Below are 12,062 nucleotides of genomic sequence, written 5' to 3'. Positions count from 1 at the left end.
ATGGTTCAAAGCTACAACTTTTGTTCGTTAAATCTATTGTACTACATTTTACAAAAACCTTTTAAAAAAGTAAAAAGCATTTCCTTCAACATTAATGCATAAGTGCCGAATACCATTTAGATTTTTGTCCGACGGGTAAGTCTAATACTAACGTCGACTTCAGTGACATATAAACCCGATAGCAATCAAATATTTTTGTTTAATACCGAAGTAAGATGGTCCATTGCAAAAGAATATATATAGTACGTGTATTTAAATGTGAAACTATGTCGTTCTATGCCATTTAGTTAAAACAAAGACTATTGAAAAGGTAAGACAATAGAAACTGTTCAGTGAATGTTTGAAATTCTGTTTCCAACATGAAGTAATACGACTTATAAAAACTATACTACAGTAAGTAGCCACTTTTTTTTTTTATCACCAATCAATATTAAATCTATTTTCTATTCAGTTGTATAAAATCATAAATTAAAGGATATAAATTCCTTATTTTATGAAGGAAAATAAATATTTATATGACAATACTTTGATTTTTTTAGTGATTTTTTTTTAGTGATATCGATATTATAGAGTTCAACGAATCACAAACAGTATTTCACAATGGCAAACTCAAATGCATAAATTGACTGATATTTGATCGTCTTTCCGAAATAATTCGGTCGATCTGAACATATAATTAAATCGCACTGACACACACTAAAATGTCAAGGCATAACATTTGCTGCGATTGAAAAAAAAAAAAAAATTCCAGAATTTTTGGATGGCATAATTTCATAATGTTTTGTATGTACAGCTCATAGATTTTCCGTACGTTTGCATTTACAGATGGGCTGTGGAAAATCACAATTAGCTGAGGCCAATGCAGATGAAGAGCTACCACAAGAAGGGCATTGGGACTTAGAACAAGGACTTGATACTGTATGATATGCTTGCATTAATCTTTTATATTTATCTCTAACATTTCCGAAACAACATATGCGACATATTTGATATTGAAATGTTTGTTTGGGGTTTATCATTACTTGCTATGCATCCGTGAAATTTCGTGGCAAACCACACAATCAGAGTGCAGAGACTAAACCACCAACCTTCGGTAATCTCCATTTTATGGAGAGTTCAAAAGTGACTGCTGAACGAACAACCTTTGGTAATTTCCATCTTATTCAGAGTTCTAAAAGTGACTACTGAACGAACAACCTTCGGTAATCTCCATCTTATGCAGAGTTCAAAAGTGACTGCTGAACGAACAACCTTCGGTAATTTCCATCATAATCAGAGTCCTTTGGTATACACTCAGACTACTACTGTGTTATAGTAGTCTCAGGTATCCACCATCACATACCAGTACATCAAACTTGCCATTTGAGAATGACTGCATCGAAAATGTGTGTATATATAAAGCGATAATGTTGACCAACCTGGACCACTTTACTAATGAAATCCATGATTACCTTATTAACAATTCTTTAAAACAGAAAAAAAATCCAAATACAATGTTATTTCAACCATGACTTTGTCTCTTTTTGTCTTTGGATTTCTGGTTGACTCCTAAACTATCTAAAACGTGATATTCATCGTATTAACACAGATACGTGACTTTAACTAAACCTATTCATACAAGAATTCAATTTCTATTAGAGGTTACACATTTCAGATAACACAATCATCAAACATTTATGTATTTGTCCAATAAAATCACCTAAACGTCTTTATTGATTTCAGTTGAACATACCTATGAACCTACCACAGTACCCCTCACCCCATGTTGGAGCAGAATTTGACCTATCAGAATACGACTTCAATGTAGTAGATAGCCACGCCCTTATGGTAATTATGTTTTGCATCCTTGTGGAAACATCAGTCTTACATGAATTTACAGCTGAAAGATTAGACAAGTTACCTCTATTGCCCAATTGGTAGTTATGATTCTGTTTATAGTTACTGTAGAATTTGTGTAAAATAACATATTCAAATGGCAAAGTACTTATTCATTCAGCCTTTATATAAGTAGTTCCTTTTTACTGAACAAAAGAACGGTCTCCCAGTAAAACGTTTTATCTGTTAAATGCACAAACATTTGAACATTTCTGTTTTCAGGCACCTGCTGGTTTAGCGATTAGTTACGAGAAACTGTGTAAATACCTTGTGAAACCAGAGTTTGACGAAATAGAAATAGTCCGATCATTTGTAGTGTGGATTAGTTGTCAGAAAATCCGTACGAGGCTGTACCCTGGATCGCCATCACCACAAACTCCATTAGGGTATATGAAAATGATCAAAAATAAAACTGGAACGTTTTCGGCACTACTTACTCAAATGTGTAGGTGAGTGCAAAATGTTCAGTTTCAGTGTACAGAATCACAAGGATGTGTTTTTTTTTTTCATATCCCAGTTGTGATATTGCACTTAAACATTATGAAATTAAGTGTTCACGCAGTTTTACGCTTCCATTAGGAATATTTCCTATGTCAATGACTGACTTAATTAATATAAGTACAAAGTATACTTTCTTTGTGTTTTTTACTTCATGTATATTCAAAATACGTTCCCACAATATAGTTGTTAGATTTCTTTGGTCGTTATAGTATGTAATTAGTTGATACTCCCCTTCCCCTCTGTGCATACATGTATCGTTATTGACTTTTAGAAAACTTTACCAGGACCGTTTTGAACATGTATTGAGGCGTTGTCGATCCTTTTGTTAAAAGCCGTACTGTGATTTTAAGATGAAGAATAGCTGTTCCATAGCTTTTTTTCTAACAAATATGTGGAAGAATTGGGTGTTTTGGAAAACAAGTATTTTCATTTGTTTTTTAAACTTTATATCAACGAAAGAAAGAAAATGACTCATTGTTCTGACATGGTACTCCAAAGGACAATAGTCCATTTTATTAGTTTTTATAAAGGCAATCCCGTCAAATTTTGGGACAAAATATGACATACAGCAGAGCCAAAGTATCAAGTTATATTTTGAACTTACAATCAAGAACTCCACTTATTCGTCCGTTTGGTCTTTGGTTGATAGCCGACTCATCTACAGTCCCACACCCCGTATGTTTATGTACTAAATGACCTATTCATAATGTACATGGACATAAATGATGCGATAGTTCAGAAATCTCACTTCCCAGGATACTTAATAAAAAAGTGACACATTTATAAAAGTTGTTTGATTAGCTTACATTAACTAATATTGCATCTCCTTTTTATATCACAGGCAGGTGAATATACCTTGTGTGATTGTAAGAGGGATATACAAATCGTCACATTTCGCTCCATCAAGGATTGATCCAGTGGATTTCCAATGTACATGGTGTGCAGTGTGTCTAGATGGGGACTGGGGGTTCGTTCATCCGTTTTTGATTTGCACTCCTTCACCGAGGCGCGTTAAAAATGCGTGGGAATCAATTGAGGATGGTGGTAACTTCATTCCTGGACCACGACCTTGGTCAGAAGACTGGAATACAGTTGATCCCTTAAGAGTGGCTTTCCTTCCAAACACAGATAAATTCAAGCCAAGGAAAAAGACAAAAATAGGAAACAAACGAATCGTAAAATCTGTAACTCCTGCTCCTTCGAGGGCTTTAAAAAGAAGAAAGGTTCGAGCAGAAGGGAACCCCGATCTTGTTCTAGATACTGGGATGTACACAAAACTTCTCAAAATTGACGACGAAGCCGATGAAGAAACAGAACCGCAGGACATTATTTTCGTTCGAAGGACCAAACGCGTCTTTAATGAAACTTTTTTCTTAATAGAACCACGGGAAATTATATTGCATTGCTTTCCTGACCTTCGAGAATGGCAGTTACTCCAGAAACCAGTGGAGATAAAAAGATTTTTAGAGTATCCGCATATAAGTGTTGCCTACCATGAAATTGGGTTTTGTAATCCTGCTGATCAGATCACTAAATACGTCAGCAGAGATGGAATTCTTACTTTCAAGCTAAAAAATAAAATCAAGGCAAACCAACGCATAATGAAGCTTGGATATGAACTAACACAGCTTGGTGGTAGAAAAACGCCCAGTTTTGAAGGATCTTTTGTGCTTCTTTACCAAGATTATGATATTTGGACAGTTCATTTAAGATGTCCAACCAAAGGATTTTTCAGATTAGTCATATTTGCAACTGCTAACACGAACGATTACTCAAAGTGGATTGTTGATACAGAAATAGAATGTTTAGAAGTAAGAAGATACTGCACAGCTATTCCAATCCACCCGGGAAGTACAGGGTGGGGTCCTCAGGCTCTGTCAGAATCGTTAGGTCTCTACCTACCCTCACATGAAGTAGGGGTTATCCCAATGTATCAAAAAGAAGATTATGTTGTGAAATTTATCCTACTTCGCCACATCGATATGAAATGTGAACTGACACACAGTGACCTTGACAAGAAAGATGTGTCAAAGCAGCTATCATATAGTCTAACTAATAGGGAATTGGATTTTAAAGTGAGTGCTCTAAATGAGGGAGACTACGTTCTAAGTATATATGTCTTCAACAATCAATTCAACGAATACGTTAATGCTGTCAACTACCTCTTTACAGACAAAGATCTCAAGAGTTCTATCGGGAAGTTACAAAGAGAGGTAAGCTCTCCCCCTAATACATAAAAACACATCATCTTTTATTCAGTTTATTTTCGACTTATAAGTTTGAATGTCCCTTTAGTATCTTTCGCCTCTCTTTTAAGAATATGAGATTATTTCTGACATAAAGAAATGTTTGTCAAATAAAAGAAGAGTATTTCCAGAGATGGCCACTCAATACTATTGTAAAACTAATGATGGTCAATACAAAAGTTATTTAGTGATCATGTTAATGAATTTCATGTTCATACCAATAAGATCAGGAAACCTAAAGTAATTAAATGGACACCTTAAATCTGGCTTTTTGTTTTGTCACGTATATTACTTAAAGGTTCAAACGACTCTCTCGTTTTTACATGTAAAGTTGAGATTTTATATTTATTTGAATAAATATTAAAATTTTAAATTTGAAGAATGTCAACTACATAATTTCCCAAGATATCTCCTTATTTGGCGACACTGCAAAATTAATGGGAACTATCTAAGAAAATTATAGTAAACATTTTCAAAGTTCGAATACAAAATTCAAAGAAATTAAATTGATGCACATAAGTGAATTTCTCAGTTATTTCTTGTGTTGTGCTCCAAACCAAATCTGGACTTTATACATGAAAGTATCAATTAAACAAACGAAGTAAGTTAGAGGAAGTTATGTGATAATTAATACAGAAATTCATAAATTAAATATTGCCATTTGTAGACTGCATAAAACATATAGTTTACATAGAAAATCGAACAGTAGTGTAAAATTGAACATATTCTTAGTATATATAACTTATTATTATCTCTTGGTTGTGTATTTGGGTTGTAGTCTAATTCACGGTAGCCCCGTGTGTCCTTTAATTATCTTTGTTTTAATTGCTATCGATACTTTGTTTAATTGCATATTTTGTTGAGGTGAATTATAGTTATAGAATGTAAACGTATAGTATTTGCTTTTTTGTGCAAAATTAGGAAATGAAGATATAAAAAGTTATTAGTAGGAGCTTGTTTCTGGCTTATGAGGTGAAAGTCGTCTGCGACAAGGACGAGGTAACAAAAATGATTATAAATGTGATAATTACAACAAACTGCTTTGTTTGATAACTTGAGCCAAAGTACTTGTTTTTAAAGCTTTTTAATCACAAGAAATGAATGAATTCAATAGAATATTTGAAAACTTCATCTTCCATCGAAATAATGTATTTTTAGCCTGTACCAATAAAAAAAGCAAAATATCGACTTAAAGTGGCATGTATAGGAGACAACGTGGAGGAGTTAGAAGATGCTATTCAAAGTGTCCTTAAAGAAATGCCTGCAGAAGATGAGGATGTCCGGAGAGGTAAAAAGAGACTGGCATTCATTCGACTAAGGAGAGGTAAGTAGAAACAGACGAGAAACATCACATATACCTCTATATTTATTTTTCTAATGCGGCCTCTACAAGCATTGAAAACGAAGGCCGATCAAGAAAAAATGTGTGACCCCGATATAGATGACTTCAATATTTTTCATTATAAATTTCCTATTTACAATTAGTACCTCCCTGTGGATTAAATTTCTCAGTTAATATGATATTCCAAAGCTGTGTTTTATATACGGTATTGCGTATCTTACATGGAAACAAGTGGAACAAGCTAGTGCTCTTTATGATAAAGAATCATTCCTTTGGATAAAAAACTTTAAGGTCCACATGGTAAACTGTGTCACAGCTTGCGACAACGATGTTCTATATGTCGTAGACACGTCTTTCTCTGCTTATTCGTAATCAATTACAACTTATCACAGTATTTTTATAAATGTAATGAGCAGTTACAGTTTATTATTCCGGAACACCAAAGTTTTCTCCCCTCCCATTTGTATACAGGGTTCGCGTCAATCGGTTTTATTGTCGATTTGATTGACTTGGGTTGTCGTCACATTCTATTTTTTAATTGGTGTTCATCATCTTTCTTTTGGCAATGGTTTAATGTTTGAAGAATTTTTTCGAGATAAGGTAGTTTACCGATGTTCAATCTCATCTCAAAATAAATCGAGGCAATAAACAAAAACTGAATGAATCGCATAAACTCAAAAAGGAGCGAGACAGCGTCTCCTGCTACGCATGTCATTATTAACCGATACATATTGACAAATTTTGGTAGAATATACTTTTATGAGGACATTGGGGGAGTAGAAACCTTAGATTTAGTAAAAATCGTGTACACATACGGAACTTATTGGCAAAAATAAAAGATTCTTCAATTATGACCACACCACTGGGTCGATGCCGCTGCTGGTGGACGTTTCGTCCCCGAGGTTATCACCAGCCCAGTAGTCAGCACTTCTGTGTTGACATGAATATCAATTATATGGTCATTTTTATAAATTTCCTGTTACAAAACTTTGAATTTTTCGGAAAACTAAGGATTTTCTTATCCCAGGAATAGATTACCTTAGCCGTATTTGGCACAACTTTTTGGAATTTTGGGTCCTCAATGCTCTTCAACTTTGTACTTGTTTGGCTTTATAACTATTTTGATCTGAGCGTCACTGATGAGTCTTATGTAGACGAAACGCGCGTCTGGCGTATTAAATTATAATCCTGGTACCTTTGATAGCTACACCACTGGGTCGATGCCGCTGCTGGTGGACGTTTCGTCCCCGAGGGTATCACCAGCCCAGTTGTCAGCACTTCGGTGTTGATATGAATATCAATTATATGGTCATTTTTATAAATTTCCTGTTACAAAACTTTGAATTTTTCGGAAAACTAAGGATTGTCTTATCCCAGGAATAGATTACCTTAGCCGTATTTGGCACAACTTTTTGGAATTTTGGGTCCTCAATGCTCTTCAACTTTGTACTTGTTTGGCTTTATAACTATTTCGATCTTAGCGTCACTGATGAGCTTATGTAGACGAAACGCGCGTCTGGCGTATTAAATTATAATCCTGGTACCTTTGATAACTATATACTATGGTATGTGGGGTATGAGTCAATGCGATAGCAATCAAGAGATGTGGGATGTGCGTCTATGGTATGTGGGGTATGAGTCAATGAGATAGCGTTCAAAAGAGATGTGGGATGTGCGTCTATGGTATGTGGGGTATGATTCAATGGGATAGAGATCAAAAGAGATGTGGGATGTGCGTCTATGGTATGTGGGGTATGAGTCAATGAGATCAAAAGAGATGTGGGATGTGTGTCTATGGTATGTGGGGTATGAGTCAATGAGATAGAGATCAAACAAAACAATAATCCAGAATGACATTTAGGATATTCATTAGAGTACCGATTACTGAAAAGCATGGCATAAGTTTAAATCATAAAGGAAGAAATTTAATAATTTGCAGATTTGCGAGATGGGATCAACAGGAGACACATAAAAACCTTAGGCAGAGCTGTTGTAGCAGCTGAGAAGAGTAGGTTTGCTAGACTCCTGAAACCAAACATTGATGCAGCAGAGGACTTGAAGGCACACTTAGAAACGTTAGAAATGTTTTCACATGATGTGTTAGAACTGAAACAATGGACAATATCAGAAATAGAAAACTATGCACATCCACCAAAAGGGGTAATCAACACAATGCAAGCAACTTACATACTACTGGGAGAAGCTCCAAAATATCTCAAAGTGAGTGTTAATAGTATGAAATATCAATAACCGGTAAATTGTATGAAATATCAATTACCGGTAATTTAGAAACAGATTAAGTTAGGTTATTCTTGCTATATATATATATACATGATATATCAGATTTAAATCTAACCACTACTAAATTTCATCAATTTAAATTAATGTATTCAAATACTAAGTACATGTACTGATTACGCTAAGAAAATTCTTTATCACTGTATTGTGATGTATTGGTAAAGTTTCAAAACGAAAAACCCTTCCAACTCCGCTTTCCTATTTAGGAAAAATTAACAACCAGTTTATAATAGTGATAAGATCATTAACATATTCCTTTATTATAGGAATGGGGCAATATTCAAACTTTACTTAGGAAGCAGCATGACAACAGCATTATAATCCGTATTAAGAACTATACAGGATCGATAACTCCAGATATTATACAGCTTGCAGCCAAGAAGTTACGGGGTGTAGATGTAATGGAAGTCAAACATGCTAGTGCTGGAGCCGCCACGTTCTACCAATGGGTAAATATCTACAATATATCACCTTGAATTCATATGTGTCGGTGTGATTTACTGGGGTTGCCTCATTCTATCAATGGGTAACATATCTACAAAATATCACCTTGAATGTGTGATTGACTGGGTTGTTACATTCTAATAATGGGTAAATATCTAAAATATATCTTGAATTCCTAGGTGTCAATGTGATCAACTTGGGTTGTCACATTCTACCAAATGGCAATGGGTAAATATCTTCATTATACCATCTCGAATTCATATGGTTGTCACATTCTACAAATGGATAAATATTTACAATACCATCTTGAATTCCTTGGTGTCAGTATGATTTACTGGGGTTATCACATTTGAAAACAAAACGATTTGTCTTCGAAGAAACTAGCTACTAGTAGTAGTTCTTCGAATGCACTAGTCCGAGTCTAACAACTGTATATTACATTAACTGTCTAGGTGTTGGTGTGATACATTTGTGGTCACATTCTACTTATGAGTTCATATTTAAAACATATGTAATAAACGCCAGTGTTAAATGGATAAGGATTCTCACATTCAAACAGTAGTAAAGTATATAGCTGACTTAATTACCAATCATCATACAGATTCTTGTATGAAACACAAGCATATCATACATTGATTTACCAGATTAAAATGTGATGTACTGTGTAAGTATTCAACTACTACAAATGTGTAAGTGTCTTTCCCACACTAAGCTAAGAAAGGTTGACATGCAAGTAACTTAATCTTCCAGGGACAAGAAAGTAACATTCTCCACAAGTGATAGAAATATATTATTTGCTACAAGACATGGCTCATGAATTACAGGACAAATGATGCATGTTTAGGGGTAGATTTAATGCTCACCATATTGACACAGCTTGTCTCATATTTTTTGTGATTCCTACTTTTTTCTCCCATGTTTGTCTGTTTGAACTTTTGTAAAGTAGTGAATAAACAGAAAAGCCAATACAATTCAACTCAACTCTGTCTGAGGGGGAACAATTTATAACTAGAAATAAAGACCAGGACTACTGTGTTGATGGTACTCTAGTCAAAACGAAATATGATGGAACAACAGTTAAGTTTCAGTGGTTATAGTCGGTACACTTTTTAGTGGGATATCTTTTTTCAGTATTTCCAGGTTAAATTAATTAAGGTTAAAAATTTCAAAACCAAATAAATCTAATATTAACATTTGCGTCTACCTAATATGCATAGAATATGAATATTTTATCCACTTACCCCAAAATTAGGAATAAAAAAAATAATACTAAGTTTAATACTAATTAAAATTTTCTTTGTTTGCAGGCAAGGAATGTATTAGATGAAATGGAAGAGGGAACCTTCTCGCCAAGAAAAATGTCACAAAACTTTGATTCCTTATTAACAGCTAGAGACAGATATATGTTAAGCAATAGAACATATTACAAATAGAATTCTTTTGATATTTATTGTTCAATTGGTTTTAAAATAATTTACAAATCACATATTTCAGTCAAAATTATGCTCTTTCTTTGCCAATGGCAATTTGGGATCAATTCAATTCTGGAGCTTATTACAATAAAACATTTTAAAGGACTACTTCTCATTCAGTATTTATCAACAGTATTTCTGTAAATGTATTAACAAGAGTGCACACGCTGAAATGTCTCGCCTTCTTTACTAACCATTGATATTATGTTGATAGTCCTAAATGAAAGCTATACTACAACTATTACATAAACTTAACATGATCCAAGAAAATGAAGTCAAGGTCATATAAACCAAACGAGAAATACATGTACACCTTACAATCATTCAATACACTAAATATAGTTGACCTATTGCTTATAGTTTCTAAGAAACAGACTTAACCAAGAAAACTAAACATTGACCAATGAATCGTGAAAATGAGGTCAAGGTCAGATGAACCATGCCAGGCAGACATGAACAGCTTACAATCCTTCCATACAACAAATATAGCTGACCTATTGCTTATAGTTTAAGAAAAACAGACTGAAACACATAAACTTAACACTGAGCAATGAACTGTGAAAATGAGGTCAAGGTCAAATAAAACCTGCGAGGACTGACATGTACATCATAGAATATTTCCATACACCAAATATAGTTGACTTATTGCATATAGTATAAGAAAAAAGACCAAAACTCAAAAACTTAACTTTGACCACTGAACCATAAAAATGAGGTCAAAGTCAGATGACACCTGCCAGTTGGACATGTACAACTTACAATCATTCCATACACCAAATATAGTAGACCTATTGCATAAAGTATAAGAAAAACGGACCAAAACACAAAAACTTAACTATAACCACTGAACCATGAAAATGAGGTCAAGGTCAGATGATACCTGCCAGCTAGACATGTACACCTTACAATCATTCCATACACCAAATAAAGTAGACCTATTGCATACAGTATAAGAAAAACAGACCAAAACACAAAAACTTAACTATAACCACTGAACCATGAAAATGAGGTCAAGGTCAGATGATACCTGCCAGTTGGACATGTACACCTTACAGTCCTTCCATACACCGAATATACTAGACCTATTGCTTATAGTATCTGAGATATGGACTTGACCACCAAAACTTAACCTTGTTCACTGATCCATGAAATGAGGTCGAGGTCAAGTGAAAACTGTCTGACAGGCATGAGGACCTTGCAAGGTACGCACATACCAAATATAGTTATCCTATTACTTATAATAAGAGAGAATTTAACATTACAAAAATTCTTAACTTTTTTTTCAAGTAGTCACTGAACCATGAAAATGAGGTCAAGGACATTGGACATGTGACTGACGGAAAATTCGTAACATGAGGCATCCATATACAAAGTATGAAGCATCCAGGTCTTCCACCTTCTGAAATATAAAGCTTTTAAGAAGTTAGCTAACGCCGCCGCCGCCGCCGGATCACTATCCATATGTCGAGCTTTCTGCGACAAAAGTCGCAGGCTCGACAAAAATGAGTAATAAATGTTAAGACAGATAGTGACTGTCCCTTTATTCCAAATACAAATATTAAATTATAATAAGTTATTCATAATTATTCAGTATCAGATCTATATTGAATTTATTTGGTGTGTCTCTTGTGCAGTCTTTATATCACAATAACTCTCTATTCATTGGTAACTGTTATGTAAATAAGTTAATAACATCATTATTAAGTACCACAAATGTGTCAGTGGAATGAACTGTCCTTGGTGAACACATAGGAGATGTGTACATTCTTCTGAACTTTCCAGAAAGACGTGTCTGAGAAGACATTAATGAATTTTTTCATATTGCATGTCCTCAGTGGATATATTAAATTGTTAAGCCCCTAACTTCTTAGTACATGTATCATC

General features: G+C 34.3%; 1 protein-coding gene across 1 annotated transcript; it reads left to right on the top strand.

The window, feature by feature from the left end:
* Positions 1-320: 320 nt before the first annotated feature.
* Positions 321-10,286, top strand: LOC127732955 (hillarin-like). The gene is made up of 9 exons (XM_052242182.1): positions 321-393; positions 826-918; positions 1,723-1,827; positions 2,098-2,324; positions 3,218-4,589; positions 5,781-5,946; positions 7,904-8,184; positions 8,529-8,711; positions 10,014-10,286. The coding sequence occupies exons 2-9, from the start codon at positions 826-828 to the stop codon at positions 10,137-10,139; spliced, it is 2,553 nt and encodes an 850-aa protein (XP_052098142.1). The 5' UTR covers positions 321-393; the 3' UTR covers positions 10,140-10,286.
* The last annotated feature ends 1,776 nt before the right edge of the window (positions 10,287-12,062 follow it).

The sequence above is a fragment of the Mytilus californianus genome, unplaced genomic scaffold (assembly GCF_021869535.1).
Source record: "Mytilus californianus isolate M0D057914Y unplaced genomic scaffold, xbMytCali1.0.p SCAF_3, whole genome shotgun sequence".
Classification (NCBI taxonomy): domain Eukaryota; kingdom Metazoa; phylum Mollusca; class Bivalvia; order Mytilida; family Mytilidae; genus Mytilus; species Mytilus californianus.
This window is presented reverse-complemented; position numbering and strand designations above follow the sequence as displayed.

Excerpts from the sequence above, each read along its gene's own strand:
- LOC127732955 (XM_052242182.1), top strand. The coding sequence starts at position 826 with ATGGGCTGTGGAAAATCACAATTAGCTGAGGCCAATGCAGATGAAGAG. Across the intron at positions 919-1,722 it reads TAGAACAAGGACTTGATACT|TTGAACATACCTATGAACCT; the intron begins GTATGATATGCT and ends TATTGATTTCAG. Across the intron at positions 5,947-7,903 it reads ATTCATTCGACTAAGGAGAG|ATTTGCGAGATGGGATCAAC; the intron begins GTAAGTAGAAAC and ends AATAATTTGCAG.